General features: G+C 36.4%; 1 protein-coding gene across 2 annotated transcripts in view; it reads right to left on the bottom strand.

Moving 5' to 3' along the window:
- Positions 1–18,054, bottom strand: part of LOC139140155 (glycine receptor subunit alphaZ1-like) — a 48,045-nt gene extending 29,991 nt beyond the window's left edge. Inside the window, exon 1 of one of the 2 annotated variants that reach the window (XM_070709211.1) lies at positions 17,794–18,054. In XM_070709211.1, the coding sequence (XP_070565312.1) occupies positions 17,794–17,879 (86 nt within the window). In that variant the 5' untranslated portion in view covers positions 17,880–18,054. The remainder of the gene's footprint in view (positions 1–17,793) is intronic. The other variant, XM_070709212.1, reaches the window with a different exon arrangement.
- Between the last annotated feature and the right edge of the window lie 796 nt (positions 18,055–18,850).

Genomic DNA, 18,850 nt, shown 5'->3' with positions numbered 1-18,850 from the left:
TGTGAAAGCATTCGTGCTTCGGGCGATGATATGTCACAAGACTTTTACGCTTGTGAGTCGGTTCATGCCAACAACAATTTCTTTTTAATATCCGAAGCAAAACTTAATTGCCTTTCTGGAAATCGCAGGACCGCTGCCTTTAAGGGGACTCCGTTTCTGCAGGCTGCGGTATAACGTGTAGTTCGGTAGGAGGAATATCGTTTTAGAAATATAACCCGATGTAGACGTTAAATAAATGCAATCAACGGCAAACAGAGTCAAAATGAATTTTTGATTTGAAAAAATGAATGAATGAAAAACAAGTTGCATACTAATATTTGGCGACGTCGGCGTTCGTGCAGAGATAGGTATAGCAGTTGGCCGGCTGCATAATGCCGCGCTTGAACCTATTACAATGACAGACTGCGTGTACGATTAACGTGGTCCCGCGGAGTATGCAAACCTCCACAATAATGCTTAAATGCCGTATAGGCGTTCAATGGGAAAGGTGTGTAATAAAAGGGTTATATACAAAATACGGCCCTGTAGTGGAAGAAGGCTCAGTGAGTGATGTACTGGTCTGGCATGCATCTAGTCCTCACTGGCCCCCGCGTACATACGGAGTCGTGTTTTGTAAATATTTAAATCCTGTATTATTTTCGTCACAGTGCTTTTTTTCTCGTTTACGTTTGGAAAGAGTGAGCGAATCCAGCCAGCAAAAATTGATTACCAGTCTTCAGAACTATAAGCTTTCAACCCCCTGCCTTTACAATGCATCAGTTTAATAGTTCAATGAAGTATCAGCTGATAATGAACGGGTCTGTGCTGCGGCATTTTGTAATACTGACGTGTTTTGTAATAACTTACGCAAAATGTAGTAAGGGGTATCAGCATTTTTGTAATAACTGACGCATTTTGTAATAACGTCTGCAGTTTTGTAATAAACCAGTCTACGCGTTTTGTAACAAGGGTATCAGCATTTTGTAATAAAAAATTGTCTACGCAAAATGTAACAAGGTTATCAGCATTTTGTAATAATTCGCACTTTGTAATAACAGTTAACGCATTTTGTAATAATTTTAAAAACTTTCCCCAGTTTTAAAGCATTAACAGATATTTTATTGACTTTGGAATGGTATTACAAAGTGAGTGTTTACTCGTTAAGTAAGTACAAAAATTGATCGCTCCCTGACTTCCATTTCAAATTAGAAAGACTTAATTTTAGATAGCTGTCAATCAGTATTTTTACTAACTGATCATCTGAGGCAGGTATCTACTAGATTTTGACTAGTTTATTATTATGTATTTGAGAGAATAATTGGTATACACAGTCAGTTGATTTATTAAATAGAGGATAACGACATTCTTTCTGATGTATTGCAGACAACCAGCAATCAACAGGTAGATACACAGATAAAATAAAATATAATAACATAAAATAAATTATTATACATTTGCCTTCGCGAACAATACAATCGAGCTTCCTTAAAAACGGGCACGTAACGGGCATGCAATAACCCCTTTACTTTCATATTTGACGATAAACCGTGCGTCATTGAATGGCTCCATACTGAAACTCCATACTGTACTTTGAAAATAACTTCTGTTAAAAGAAACAGAAGTAAATGTATTACGACTGTTTGAAGGTGAAAAATATTATGAGGTAATAACGAAAGTTCACCAAGACCGCACTGTACAAATATGGCACGACATCGCTGCTCGACTGGTACATCGAATGTTGGATGAGCGCGCGATGTAAATAAAGATGGCGCTTACCCTTCTTAACCCACTCGCAGTTAAGAGGGCGATGCAGAATATGCCTCTAAAGTATATGGAATAATGCATCGGAAACGATGGGTGCATATATTCTTGATAAAAAAGGAGATGTATGATAATAATTATTACGAAAATAACGCAAAGTAAACACACAGACATTAGTGCAACGCATCGCCCGACGCGCTAACGCGCGCTAATGACTACATGTATGTGTCTTTATACATTCTTTGCGTTATTTTCGTAATAACCTTAACTATACTGAAGTAATCTAACGTAAACAAAACTAAAACTAAACTAAACGAAACTAAAATAGTCAGAATAATCTGATGTTTTAGTGATTTGACTTGTTTAGCTACTAAAGCGGAAGTATATCTGACCTGTTGAGTATGTATGTATGTATGTATGTATGTATGTATGTATGTATGTATGTATGTATGTATGTATGTATGTATGTATGTATGTATGTATGTATGTATGTATGTATGTATGTATGTATGTATGTATGTATGTATGTACGTACGTATGTATGTATGTATGTATGTATCTATCTATCTATCTATCTATGTATGTATGTATGTATGTATGCATGTATTTATCTATGTATCTATGTATGTATCTATGTATGTCTGTATCTATGTTGGTAGGGAGGGGGAAGGGAGGAAGGGAGGAAAGAGTGCCTGAGTCTATCTATTTATCTATCTAAGTATCTATCTATCTGTCTGTCTGTCTGTCTGTCTGTCCATATATCTTTCTATGGCTGTTATTTAATGATAATGGCAGATATTTGGCAGGTATAACCAGTAGGATAGCGAATAAAATGTAGCTTAATCATGGTATTGCAGGGCAGCTTATCCTAGCCCGTTGGCTAGACAAATTTTACCAATGGGCGATAGCGTAGATTTAAAGGAGGAAAACAACAGGAAAGAAATAGATCTGAGAAAACAAAATCATGGCTCAGTAGATATGAATTGTCACCTTTTACATACAAGGAAAAGTGGCTGGTCTGTCGATAGAGCTTTATTTTGTCCTTGTCTATGGGATGATTAAAATAAATTATCATTCAGTATTTTAATTGACTGCTTCACGTCAGTGTTTATCAGTATACTTTGATAAATATCAGCTGTCAGTATTGGCATATTAACATGCCCCTCCCATCTTATTACCGTAAATTATCGACAATCAACTTTAGAGAAACACATATTCTTACGTATAGAAGTTGCTTAGAATACTGCAACCTTTCGTACATTTATTTTCCACTTTAACCCTTAGCACCCTAAGGCCCTGGGGTGGAGTTGACATTTGGAAGTACCATCTAGCATGACGTCTGACTTCTTAAATTAACAAAGACTGTCCCCCATACCATTATATTTTTAGAATCACCATAAAATACTTTGTTCCAAAAATATGCAAATTATGGTCACGTGACCTCATTAAGTATTCAAAATGGCCGACAATATATAAAATATTGTACTTTTTAACATATTTCTTTATTTTCATGGGAATTCCTCATTAATTCATAATTTTTCATCACCAAACCTGTTTTCTATCACGTCAGCATGGACTGAAATGGTGACAAAAATTTTGAAAAAAACACTGATATTTTGTATCATTTTGACCTGCTAAGTGTAATGTAAACAAGTCATCGTTGATGACACAGTCCCCACTTGTTAATGGGTACTTTGATTACAGGTCCTCAGAGAGGATAGAGTCCTCTTCATTAGGTCTGTGATCAAAATACTTTTTAATAAATTCGCTTGATACATGTCTGAGTTGTGGTTCAGGACATAAAAAAATCGTAATAAAATGGCCACACGGCGGCCATATTGGATCTTATCACAAAACAATTCAATGTGCATGTGTGTGACATAGGTCAAAGTCCTTGTACCAACTTTGAATAAAAGCGGTTGAGATATGCCTGAGTTATGGCTCTGTACATGAAAAAATCGTAACAAATGGCTGCATGGAGGCCATATTGGATCATATCACAAAACAAATTGATGTGCATAGCTATAACATTGGTCAATATCCTTGTACCAACTTTGAATAAAATCGGTTGAAACATGCCTGAGTAATGGCTCTGTACATGAAAAAATTGTAATAAAATGGCCGCCTGGTGGCCATATTGGATTGTATCACAAAAAAAAATTGACATGCATATGTATGACAAAGGTCAATGTCCTTGTATCAAGTTTGAATAAAATCGGTTCAGATATGCCTGAGTTATGGCTCTGTATATGAAAAAATCGTAACAAAATGGCCGCATGACAGCCATATTTGATCGTATCACAAAACAAATTGAGGTGCATATGTATGACATAGGTCAATGTCCTTGTACCAACTTTGAATAAAATAGGTTGAAACATGCTAGAGTAATGGCTCTGTACATGAAAAAATCATAATAAAATGGCCGCCTGGCAGCCATATTGGATCGTATCACAAAACAAATCAACGTGCATCTGTATGACATATGAAGTAATCCATTTACTAAGTTTGAATGAAATCGCTCCAGGCGTCTCTGAGATATCTGCGTGAACGGACGCACGCACGCACGCACGCACAGACGCACGCACGCACGCACGCACACACGCACGCACGGACACACGCACGCACGGACATGACCAAACCTATAAGTCCCCCCGGACGGTGTCCGTGGGGACTAACAAAGGCTCTGTATAAGTGTTAAATCTGTCAAAGCATAATGTAACATAACATCCAGCACCTAATATTATGAAATATTTCCCACAGTAAGTATGTATATTTTGAATGACAATGACACACTTGTCCCAAAATATGTTAATACTGGTCATGTGACCTAATTAAGTATTCAAAATGGCCGCAAACAATATAAATTTATCATTATCTTTACATGTTTTCCAGTTTTCCAGTAAAAGATAATCGATATTTTATCATATCCCAATGCTAAATCACATTTTTTAGTCCCATTACCATGGACTTTGATGTAAACTTTATACATTATGATAAACTTTACACAGATTTGATAAACCTTACACAGATTTTCTTGTCTTCACTCATAAGTCAAGAATTACACACAGCGCCATTGAATAGGGGTCAGACAGGTCAAGGTATCCTATTTTATATCTTCTGACTATTGAATTTATCAAACTTTGTCCACAATTACAAGATATGTTTTGAATTGTAGTATTACAATTGCCCCCAAAATATGCAAATACTGGTCACATGACCTCATTAAATATTCAGAATGGCCACCAGTATTCTAAATTTACAATGATTTTCACATATTGCTTCTCTTTCTGACGACATTCTAAAGAATTTATCACTTCCTATTTCTCAATTATGTCTAAATGTATATTAGATTCTGTTGTCTACAACTGATGGTTCCAGGAAAATGTTTGTAACATAATTTTTATGAACTCAATAAAAGCTTTGTTCAAATCACAGTGTACACTAACATTACAATCATTTTGCAAAATTCAGAGTTTGATTATTCGAGGTTTGCAAACTTCATCCAATATACATGCAAAAACATAAGAATACACAATTTTATTGTAACCAAAAAACAATATTTATTGTTTATCTCTAGTAAAAAAAGTAAAAATAATGTAGCAACGCCCTAAAAATCAGACCAAAACCCTCAAAATGTCACAAGGGAACCATTTCTGGATAAGGTGGGTTTTGTGGCATGTACATCATTAGTATAATAAAATTAGGTCTTAGAACACAACACTGTCAATGTTGATGTTGTCGCTGTCTTTTATCATATTCTGAGCTCTGCATGTCATCTCCAAGCCTTTCTCTTTCCATCAACCAACAGTAACATTGAAGAGAAAAAATGCAGAACGGTCTGCAGTATATTGTCTTTTCAAAGTACAGTATTGTATGTAAAACCTACTAAAACTTTCTTGGTTTGTTTTCTCGATTATAAACCGCATACAATAAATCTCATTTAGTGTCTTTAATTGCATTTTGACTATCAACTCAGATCCCCTTTATATGGCGTTATTATGATACCCTGGCCTCGGTAGTGAGATATAATATCGACATCATTATATGCTATTACATTTTTACGTATTCAGAAACCAAAAAGCATTTTGAAACACATACTATATCAGCGGATGTTTATAATTATTACAAAACGCGTTTTATTACAAAACGCTGATACCCTTATTACAAAATGCGTAGACCATTTTATTACAAAATGCTGATACCCTTATTACATTTTGCGTATAAGTTGTTACAAAATGCGTCGTATTACAAAATGCCGCAGTACAGGGTCTATACTTTCACTCGGGCAGTTATGCTGCAGTGGTTTTGTAGCGACACACACATCATATTTCATGGTTTTGTAGCGACACACACATCATATTTCACGGTTTTGTAGCGACACACACATCATATTTCATGGTTTTGTAGCAACACACACATCATATTTCATTAGAAAGAATAACAACACATGTTGTTTACTACAACCCCCCCTCCGAAAGTTGCCACATCGCTTAGTATTGCGCCCTTGAAAAACTTTCCTGTAAAATTTAATCAACTTAAATCACTGAATCATTAAACGTGTTGTTTAAAATGTAACTGATACTAGTATTTGTTTTCACGCTCATACGTAGTCAAAATCATTTTTGCACCGTCAACCAGCAATTTAATGGTGGACAGCGACGTGAATGAGTTGAAACCCTACTGCACCTGAAATCACCAAATTTTCGTCACGTCTAGGACGTCTAACTTACTGTCAAATAGACTGTGATCAAACTCAAAGTCATAAAAATCTCGCTGTTTTTTCTAATGTTTTGCTAGGGGACAATAAACAAATATCAACTGACTCTTTTTCATCATGTTGATCGATGCATTGCATACTCAGTGAAAGATCATCTCTTACAACGATATAGAAATACCATCGTAACGCATATTTATTTATACTTAGAACAAAGGATATATGTTTTTTGAAGTCGTATAGAGTGTCCATCTTTTTCATAAGACGGACTATCGGAATTGAGGATTAAGGGCAAATGGGATGGTCAAATTACCGTCTTTGTGGTGAACTTCCACCGCAACTGTAACTTGAAATACCAAAACGCCATTCGACACTTGTCACACAACCTTCATTGCCTTCGAAGTGATATCATTTACGTCTAACTCGTTCGACTCAACGACCGTTTCTGTGCGTTCAGTGGGCTGTCCCCATGGTGTTTATCGTTTTAATCAATTTTTAACACAACACAATCATGCTGAGATATGACCCAAGCAGGTGACAAACCAATACTTCGTCGAACTTTCTGTATGCCTATAGGTAGCGTCTTTCTTAACATGCAAACAAACTGATCACGTGTTGAGATCTAAAAAGGTACGATTCAGGCTACTGCCAGCAAAATATTTTAACAACACTTAAATAATCAGATCATCGCTATAGCGCTTATCTTCCATATGTTAGTTATTCTAGGAACACATTTTTCATACGATGCCATTTGACGGCAACCATATCCCTCGTAGACAAAATTGACAAAAGATGTCTTAGACTAAATTAGAATCCTGTATCACGCATGCGTTGCTTCACCTGTACAATCAGCCTCTACAATTATGGCAGTACGATCGTCTGTAAAATATTTGCACAATTAATAACCTAATTACAAACATCAATCATAAGTCTCAATGAAATATAGATAAACATTTATTAAACATGCATTTTCTGTAAATGCAGGAGTCGCTCTACTGAGCATACTCTCTCTCAAAATGATAAAAGGAACTGATAAACATCAAGAAAAGTATGCCAGCTATAATTATTCATATTTGAGATATGTCTTTTGGTGCATTTCTTTTTTTAGACAAGTAAACGACATAAGCGATAAGAACTATTTTTCATGATTGCGTTAGGTGTCCACTATTTAACACGATTGGAACTAATTTGAGTCGATTGGATCTTCGTATTTTTCAAATTTCTCAAAATTGTTAGGTGTCCTATAGATGAATGGTACAATATTACAAATTGCTCATGAAAACTAGTGTTTAACTTAAAAACAGTAGATGAGCTTACATTTGCAGATATAACTGACGTTACTTCAACTAGTTCCAATCTAGTTATTTGAAGAATAGCTTATTGGAAATAAAATTCACATTCCGCTGATATTGTCCTCTTACTGAAAAAATAAAACACACCAAAAAAATATGCATTTGGTTCATCTATTGCCGCAATTGCAGTTCCTCAAAATCGTCCAATAAGCTATTCTTCAAATAACTAGATTGGAACTAGTTGAAGTAACGTCAGTTATATCTGCAAATGTAAGCTCATCTACTGTTTTTAAGTCGTGTTATCATAGTAAAATTTATAGCTCTCCTTTTGACTGCAGTATCGCACTATGCAACAATCGAGAACACACTGAATTACGCAATGTTCAATTTTACTTTTTACTAATAGATATGTATGGTGTACGCCTATCAAGCACATTGAAGGCACTATGGATGTCGTAAACGTTTACTTAAAAATGTTTACATAAGTTTTGCTCTAGAATACACGCACACATTTTTCTTGCTCCTTAAAGCACGGAATATGAAGCATATGCTTAGCAAGCACAAGTTATTATGTAATGACATTGTTGACAAATATATTTAGTCCGGACTAAAATTCAGTTAGCTAGTTGCCAGCAATGGCATTGGACGTAAAAGATGCAGATGTAGAAAATTAAATAATTTAAAGAAACAGAACAGAAGCACCGTATACTGGAAAAGACACAATAAGTTTCAGCTTATGGAGCTCTCAGTGTTTGTTATTTTGCAGGTTTTAATGGTCCTCATTAGTTCTTTGAAACATAGAGTGCACATTATATACTAATATTATTAGATAATGGCATACAATAGGAGTTGTGAAAAAAAGAATAAAGAATAAAGTCACAGCTTCTATAAAGTTACGAGCTAAATTTGTTTAGGTAAAGACGGTGCGTTTTTGTTTACTTTTACAAAATATTGGGATTTTTAGATTTTAAATTCACTGATGCTCTTTTCTGACAAATCTTCAGCAGTTATCACATTTAGAGATGAGTACACAGTCGCTTGATATTGGGAGTTGATACGACGAGCGAAACCTCTTTCAAAATATTTCTATCTTTAATGTCGAAAAACTTAGAATTCTTTACGTGTTCCAGTATTTTGTTTCATGACGAACATTTCTTGCCAAACTCGATGTAATGAAAAATAGAAAAATCTGTTTGTCAATTATTTCTTTTTATGGACAATCATTTGTGACATGATGTATGTCACACAAGTATATCCATCTTCTGACTCAGTCACTTATTTGCATTTAACACAGACGCTACTCATGCCATTTATCAGGATTGAAACTTAAGTGACTCATTTGCATAGTAAACGTACAAGAAAGAATCTACCAAGACATTTTGCTTGGCGTCAACTCTGATGAAAACGAAACGATGCTGATCTACACCACACAGTTGACAAATGGATAGTACTTTCCATTCATATCTCGCACATGCTAGTATGGTAATCTATCTCTGTAATATTTAACCCTTACTTCATAATTCCCCCGTTCATTATCTGTCCAGCGCTCTTCAATATCAATTCTTACATCATAATCCAAACTCTTCAATATCTATCCTTTCATCATGATTAATACTCTTCGATATCTATATTCACATCTTGATGCCCGCTCTTTAATATGCTACCTAACGTCATGATGCACGCCCTCTAATATGTAACCCTTCATTATGACCAACGCTCTTAAATATCTATCCTTATATCTTGATGCTCGTTCTTTAATATACAACAATACATAATGGCGCACGCCCATGATCCACGCTCTGTAACGTGTAACCTTCAATCATAATCCACATATTATACCCGTGGTGAGGGATATATCTGGCAAACCCATGTGTCCACATAATGCATACAATATCCTTGTGTGCCCCGTAGACTGGAAAACCACCAAAGCGTGTAAAATTAATTAAGCTGACGCACGTTCATTAGAACCTAAGGTAATATGTGTCAATCGCTGAGGATAGAATACCCCAGAATGACCATTTTTGATTTGTCATTGCCCTAGTTTAATTGGTTTATTAGTGATTTCAATGATCTCATTAAAAGTGTTGAATTGAAATCCAAACGAAGTAACAGGTGTAAAATATCTTTCATTATTTTCTCTATTGCCGACGGCCATATTTATTGATGACGTTGCATGGTTATGATCTCATCAGGTCAACTCCATGTGCTTTCAACATTTAAGCAATTGTTCTTCACGGTCTATTTCACCAGCCCCTTCTCAAAGCCTCAACCGGCTTCCCGTTGAGACTGAAGACTCTAATGCATCTTTTAGGATACATATCACCTTGGGTGACCTGCAGTGCATCGGCATTGTATTCTTATAAATAGAGCGACAGATTACCTTCGATTTCAACAAAGGAATTCAACTATCCTGCGAACATTTTCCTCTTTAAGATTCCAGCAGCAGTTTCCTCATGTTACATTTTCCAGAAGTTTTCTTCTGTTTGTGGAATACGGTTTCTTGTTCCAACCGCGAATCGTGTTAAAATGCCTTGTATAGCTTGTCAACACAGTCTGTAAGTGTCTGAAGTCCAATATAATTGCTATCTCCTGAATTTAAGTCCAGACTAGAATTCATTTTTCGACAATGCCAATTAATGTTACATAACACGTAGTGTTCGCAAGATTAGTGTCTTGTATTTCAGCATAATTTAGGGAGGAGGACATATACATATTTAAGAACACAAAAAATGAAAGTTTTATCAAAAGTTACAGCCCTTGACCTCTTTTAGCAAGATTGAGCTGTTCGATCACTATACCCACGCTTTTTTCCTTCAAGTTAAATCCGTTTTTATAAAACGAGTCATGTGCCTATAGGCGGACCGCGCTCCCATTGTCATTTTTCTTTGGATTTCTCCCGCCTTGCGCCTCTAGCCTGCCAATATTTCAATCTATTAAACTTATCCTTTCAAACAATTCTTTGTTTCCTTTATTACTCTATGATTTCTTTTTACATAAAATATACTTTTTTGTTCTGATAATTTGGCTGTGACTTTATTTTAGCGTTCTAATTTTATATCGTCTGCAACTTTTTCTTTTACCTGTCGACACGCCTAAAAACGCATTTTTACCAAGTGCCTTTCATCTCCCTTTTGTCACCTGTAAATACAGATGCCGTACAGATAAAGTATGTCACGTTGGTCACAAAGTATAAGTTGTCACTAGAAAACTAATTATGTTTACATAAAAAAGTCGTGAAAAGTTAGTTATTTCTTTAACCGATAATTGAGTTATGGCTCCCGTGTGTACATAAACGAGACGTATAGGTAATGAAGTCGTATGTTTTGAATAATAGTCTAAAATTTATGGTTTCCTCTGGTAAAAAGTGACGTGTCATTTCTCTTCTGTTCACTGAAGAGCAATTTTATTTATAACGGCTTGTGTCGACTGGATCATCGTTATCGCATTCTATTTAAATGTTGATGTCAAATAAAATATTTTGAGTTCGACAGATAGCATCGTCAAACCTCAGAGCTTTTGTCGAAGTGCTGAACTGACTCGTAAAGTTTAACGACACTGATAGCATCACCGACACATAGAGACGAAGTTATCAGATGCTCGCATGCCTCTGATTTGACATGCCTTTATCATGACAGCTGTGATCAGGCTCAAATATTGCTGTCTGTTTTTCGCATCTCAAGAAATGACCGACCACTTGAGATGTAAAAGTGCATTGTGTCGAAAGATAAGTATATGTACGTCGAGTGTATGTATGTATGTATGTATGTATGTATGTATGTATGTATGTATGTATGTATGTATGTATGTATGTATGTATGTATGTATGTATGTATGTATGTATGTATGTATGTATGTATGTATGTATGTATGTATGTATGTATGTGTAAACAATAGTGTGTGTATACGTATATATCCGAATGAAACACTTCACCATCATAAATGAAGTCTATCCAAAGCAATTCTAAGTTTTATATTCGCTAATTTTATACCTCCGACGGACGTATGAACGGAGCTATAATACATAAACCTGAACGACAAATGCAAAGGGCTTATTGAGAACTTAAGTCGTGAAACCAGCGTCCGGACGGTTCTTATTGGACATCTGACAGCAATCAACGAAGGATTGCTACACCAAAGTTGATTATCCCCATAAAATATGACATCGACACGAAATCACACCAGCCACTATATGTGAGTGTATCTTAGCTTATGAAATGTAGAAATGTATTTTTACTTCTATCTTTGTACAAGAGTATTTTATACATGTGATACGTATGAAATGAAAAACAAATTGCATATTTTGCGACGTCGGCGTTTGTGCAGATATAGTTGCAGTTGGCACGGAGCCGTATGTAATTTCGCGCTTTGAACTTATCACAATGACAGACTGCGTGTTCGATTAACATCGTGTTAGGGAGTCTGCATGCAAACCTCGACAATAATGCTAAAATGGCTTAAATTAGGCGTTTAATGGGAAAGGTGTATAATAAAAGGGTTATATACAAAATGCGGCCCTGTAGTGGAAGAAGGTTCAGTCACAGGCCAATCAGTCATTATTTGTGTTGATTTTTCCTGTTGTGATCAATTATGAATATTAATGAATTATCAATATGAATGTTAAAGAATAAAATAATCTTGCTTTTTTCACAAACAATGTCTGTTTTGTGTAAATACCTTCTGGAAACCCCATTGTTGTTATAATTATGATTATTAATAAATTATGATTATGATTAATAAAGTCATATTTTCTGCTTACGTAAACATTCCTCTGGAACCACTTATTTAATTCACAATCTATGCAAAAATATACAAGTGACACCATTACCCATGTTCAGTCTACGGCGAAAGTTACTATACAGAATGTATTTACACAAAATATACGTTGTTTGTAAAAAAACAAGATTTTATTATTATGTAACATTCATAGTGATAATTTATTAATATTCATAATTGATCACAACAAGTAAAATCAACACAAAGAATGACTAATTAGCCTGTGGCTCAGTGAGTGATACGTCTCGTCTCCCGGCTTGTGACCCCTCGTCCATACAGAGCCGCATTTTGTAATTATTTGCATCCTATTATTATTTTCGTCACAATGTATTTTTTTTCTTGTTTGGAAAGAGTTAGCAAATCCAGCCAGCAAAATCCTTATCAGTCTTCAGAACTAAGCTTTCACTCCCCGCTGTACGATGTATCACTTAAATAATTCAATCACGTAACAGCTGATAATGAACGGGTCATAATTTTACTCGGGCAGTAGTGCAGCAGTGGTTTTGTAGCAATAAATGCATCAACCATACATTATTTGCTACGCCCCCTCCCCCCGCGAAAGTTGCCATGTCGCTCAGTATTCATTGCGCCTCTGAAATGTTTTCCTGTGTAATCATTAAACGTGTTGTTTTAAATGAAATTGATACTATTTTTTGTCTTCACGCTCAATTACCGAGTCAAAATAATTTTTGCACAGTCAACCAGCAATTTCATGGTGGACAGCGACGTGAATGAGTTGAAACACTACACCTGAAATCACCAAATTTTCGTCACGTCTAGGACGTCTAACTTACTGTCAAATAGACTGTGATCAAGCTGTAAAGTCATAAAAAATCTCGCTGTTTTTTCTAATGTTTTGTTAGGGGCCTGGGAAAATAAACAAAATTTACCAACTCTTTTTTATCATGTTGATCGATGCATTGAATGCTCAGTGAAAGACCACCCGTTACAATGTGATAGAAATAATATCATCGTAACGTGCATTTATTTATAGTCACTGTGATGAAGTGCAGTGTCCGATGCCTCACCTCCATGAATGCCCTGCGAACTTTGAACTCAAAATGAGGTATATGAAATTAAACCTGCGGGGATTTCAGCTCTTCCCATCTCTTAATCTTTAAGCGTTTGTCAATGCAGCGCAGAGGTAGAACATAAGCACCGGAAAGTTACCATATGGATTATACAATAAGTAAAATAAGAATAACTTAAAGTAACCTTGCACTATCGTTACCAAAGTTAATTTTTGTTTGATGAATACAAGTTTTAAGGTAGTACTCGCATCGTTGTTGAAAAATGTAAACTTTCGCTAATCTTCAAGGACGCTTTCTGCCATTCCCTTAACAAATCAAGAAGAAAAAACAGACGTCACCGTGCAACTTCTGATAGGAGGGAAACAAATTCCTTCAGATTCAAAATGGCGGCCATTCCTGTGTTATCTCTATGAGGAAAAATTGAATATTCGATTTTCACAAGACCAAGCTGGTAAAAACCTTACTTACTCCAAGGTCTTCAAAATGAAGTGGTAAACTAGGAAAGGATTGTAAAAAATCCAAATATCTGGCCGTTAGACGTATTCTACCTTTAATACATAAGCTCCTTCGTTTGATTCAACGGCTCGCAGCAGTATGCATTCACAAAGAATATAAATGTATAACACTCAGACAACAATACTGTACAAGCTGGATTTACGAACCATTATTATTCCAACAACACATTCGCAAATTCGAAAACGGAACAAAGGATATATTTTTGAAGTCGTATAAAGTGTCCATCCATTTCATAGGACGGATTATCGGAATTTAGGATTAAGGAACTTGAAAAATGAGGTGGTCAAATTACCGTCTTTGTGGTGAACTTCCGCCATAGTAACTTTAACTTGAAATACCACAACGCCATTCGACATGTGTCCAAGAACGTTCATCGCGTTCGGAAGCATATCATTTACGTCTAGCTCATAAGATCCAACGACCTTCGCTGGGTGCTCAGTGGGCTATCCCCATGCACAGTGTTTATCTTTTGAATCGATTTTACACATCACAGCCATGCCGAGATATGATCCGATCGTGTGACTAACCAACATCTCGTCGAATTTTATGTATGGCGGTATAGGGTATTTCACTACATTCAAACGAACTGATCGCGTGTTGAAATCTCCAAAGGTATGTTCCAGGCCACTGCCAGCAAAATGTTTTAACAACACTTAAATAGTGAGATCTCCGCCGTAGTGCAAATCTTCCATATGTTAGTTATTCTAGGAACACATTTTCATGCGACGCCATCTGGCGGCAACCCTCGTAGACAAACGAGATTTAACTTGAAAATTGACAAAATCGATGTCTATGACCAAATTAGAATCCCGTATCACGCATGCGGTGCTTCACTTGTACAATCAGCCTTTACAATACGGCAGGAGTATCGCCCGTATAAAATATTTGCAAGGCAACGAATAACCTAATTACAACTTTTCATCATAAGTCGCGATAAAAACAAAGATAAATTATATTTAGATCTAAAACATACATTTTCTGTAAATACAGGAGTCGCTCTACTGAGCATATCCTCCTCAAAAACGATAGGGGTTAATAAACATCAAGAAAAGTACGCTAGTTGTAATTTTTCATAGTTGAGATATTATGTCTGTTAGTGCATATATAGTTTCTAAAGACAAGTAAACGACATAAGCGATTAGCACTGTTTTTGATGAATGCGTTAGGTGTCCACTATCATTTGAAGAATAGCTCATTGGAAAATAAAATTCACGATTGACACTTCGTTGATATTTTCTTCTTACTGAGAAAAAGCGGCAAAATACCATAAAAAAGGGGAAAGGAAATATATGCATTTTGTTCATCTGTTGCCGCAATTGCAGTTCCTCAAAATCGTCCCAGTCGTGTTATCGTAGTAAAATTTATAGCTCTCCGCTTGACCGCAGTATCGCACCTTGCATTAATCGAGAACACACCTAATTACGCCATTTTGAAGTCAAAAGATGTACATGCATATGGCGTTGGCCTACCAAGCACGTAGAAAGCACGATCGCTGTTGTTTAACGTTTGGTTGACAATATTTTCATCTTTTTCGTTCTAGCAAACATGCACACTTTATTCTTTTGCTCCCCAAAGCACGCCAATATGAAGCATATATGCTCAGCAATCACAACGCAAATTATGCAATGTCCTTGTTGACAAATATAGTAGTCCGGACTAAAATTCAGTTGTTGAGTTGCCAAGAAAACAAACACTGAATATAAAAGACACACAGACTATAGTGACATGTTTAACATGGGACATTTAGATGATTATAGGGGTAGGAAATTAATAATACTTCACAAAAAGACCAGAAACACCAGAGAGACATAATAACTTTCAGCTTATAGAACTGCCAGTGCTTGTTATTTTGAGGGTTTCAACGCGGTTATTATTCATTCTTTGAAACTTATATTATATATCATACATTATTAAGTTATGGGATTTCCATAAGCGTTATGATTTAAAGAATGAAGTCACAGCTTTTATAAAACTGGGGGCTATTTTTTAAGCAAAGACAGTGCGTTTGTTTACTTTTACAATATGTGCATTTTTTAGATTTTAAATTCACTGATGCTCTTTCTGTGACAGATCTTCAGCATTTATCACATTTCTCGAGTCAACAACCGCTTGCTATTCGGAGTTCACACAGCGAGCGATTTCCTCTCTCAAATATTTTCTATCTTTAATGTCGAAAAACTTCAACCGGAATGCTTTATGTATTCCGGTATTTCCTTCCATCGTGAAGATTTCTTGCAAACTCGACGGAATAAAAATTCTGTTCGTCGCTTATTTTTATTTTTAAGGACAATTATTTGCGACATGATGTATGTCACACAAGTATGTCAACATCTTCGACAAAGGATGTCAATGAGGCGAATTAAAGCCGTCGTTTTGCCGAAGGGGGCCATCTGTTTATCAACAAATCAACTTCATAATTTCAATGACATGCTGAGACGTGCTCCCTATATTTCTTCCCTCACAGTAAGGTCAGCCTTTACTGTATGACCTTTTGCAACAAGGATGTCGTGATGCAAATTTCAATTTTTTCCCCGAACCAACCTAGTGTATGATTATTACCGCGCGTGGTATTTTCCCTTCATTTAGCATTACGACATGACCAACAGACGACAAACAGTTTGTTTTTATTTTTATTTTTGCTGAATATTGAAGTATCCTGAAGATGGTTAGAAGCCATCTTTTGCCAACATGGTAGGAAGTTCGTACTTTTTTATTCTCTAGGGAAGCCATACTTCTTCGTTAACTTAGACATGACTACTTAGCGACCTTTAATATTTTGTAATATATTCATTCTTTTCGGGGATTCTTCGCACTAATATTTGATTGATTTGAAGACATTACTCCAACGATTATTTTCTGGCGTACACTGGCAAGTGCGCCTTTGAAGTATTTGCTCACGCCATACCCATAAAAAAACATTTGATAATCGACAAAGCATGTTTGGCACTGCGGGATAGCACAAACAACTCAAACATTAAATACAAATAACATCAACATGTGTACAGCGGCATCAAAAACAAAGACTAGTTGACAATGCGAACTGGAAGGGAAATGTCGTCGTAAATATTTTCCATCTTTCATTATCTCATAAACATTAATGCAAAGTCGATGAACATCGTTAAAAAGACTGTACGCAAGCTGATGCCCCTTCAATTCCAAACAGCAATACAGTAACCCGCGGCCGTATGTCCACACAAACACACTGTGCGAGCAATAATAGAGTTTAATGTACTAGCTTTACGCTTTATTTTACGACTGGTTTATTGCGCAAGTATATTTGGTTTATTTTGACGCCATAAGTGATGAAATAATCGGATTGTTTTCAAATTAAATCAATTAGTTCGCTCAAACCCAAGCTTAATGGCTGTACACGGAAACGTGTTCAAATTAAAAATCCTTGCTGCGAATAGCGTGAATTGCAGGCGGTGTAGCACAGTACAACGAGCAACCAAGATGAAATTATATTCCAATGATGAGGCGGATTCCATCACCATTTTATCCGATGACCTTTCCACGGCATCCTGATGCACGTGTGGTCAGAGCACGACATGCAAATTCAATCGTCTGATTTCTGTACATCTGATTTCTATCGCCCGGGCTGTGACAATCATCACAGCCGTGTTGCAGCCAAGCTCACGGTCGTGGCTCTACTATAATTACACTGTAGGAATGGGAAGCACAGACTAGCCGCGGCTAGGCGTTCAGCTCTGTGCTTAGGAAACCTTACCTTACGTTTGAGCTTGAGAGTATAAACAGAGCCGCTAGAACAACATAGAAGACAGTCTTCATGTCAGCGCTGGAAACTGCTCCCATTTTTAGCGGGTGAGCAGAAGCAAATCCCACTTCCAATAACACGTCTCACGCTAGCTCGTTGAACAGAGCAACGTTATTAATATTCACGTCCCGACATTCGTTTTGCCGTAATTGCATTAATGATATTGCGGGCTGTTAGCTTGGTGTGTAGTCCGTTAAACAGCAACAGTTCTATAAATGGAAGGCGTGGCCGGGCCGCTCATGCGCGATATCATTCGTTCGAGCAAGTATGTCTTTAGGCCTCAGGCGACATGGGGCAGGGCTCCTTGTAGCTGATTATAACAGCCTGTGAAACTGAAAGACGCAACTCTTTCAGAAATTTAGTCAGCTATTAACAAGAGTGAAATGTAATGGCTCCTGAAAAAAAGGTTGTGGCAAATGCTCGCCTGGTCTCACAGAAAACGCCTGCAAATTTTCAGGCATTTGAGATAAGGCGAATGATATTCGCGCCCCGTGATTGACGAAACAAGTGTCATGATGAAGGACCTTGTAATGTTGTTCATGGATTGGTCCGGCGGCCAATGATCCTGTCAGTCAGTCATTGAATCAATGCCATCTCTACCATCTCTGTTACAGAACGTAAACCTGTGTCAACGACTTGAGTGCCACTGGGAGCTCGGGCTATCAGTAACTTCAATTTGACATCGAAAGAATGCAAAATTGCCGGTGCCCAATGCACTGTATACATTGCAATATCTTTATATAAAAGCGCCTTTCATAATCACCTTACCAATTTCAGAAATCATCTGATGCTGAATTTTACATTAGTTGACAGTTTTTAGTTGTGAAAATACGTACTGTTGAGTATACATCCTTGTATGTGAGTTTTTTCCTTTGAAACAGCTGCTACCTAACAACATATCAATCAATCTTAATAAATCAGACGCATTATAACCATAGACTCTCAATCTTGATGGTCTATGTTATAACATACATGTCTGACATGTGTCTTAGTGGTACATGATAACATT

Source organism: Ptychodera flava, chromosome 9 (genome assembly GCF_041260155.1).
Source record: "Ptychodera flava strain L36383 chromosome 9, AS_Pfla_20210202, whole genome shotgun sequence".
Taxonomy (NCBI): Eukaryota; Metazoa; Hemichordata; class Enteropneusta; family Ptychoderidae; genus Ptychodera; species Ptychodera flava.
This window is presented reverse-complemented; position numbering and strand designations above follow the sequence as displayed.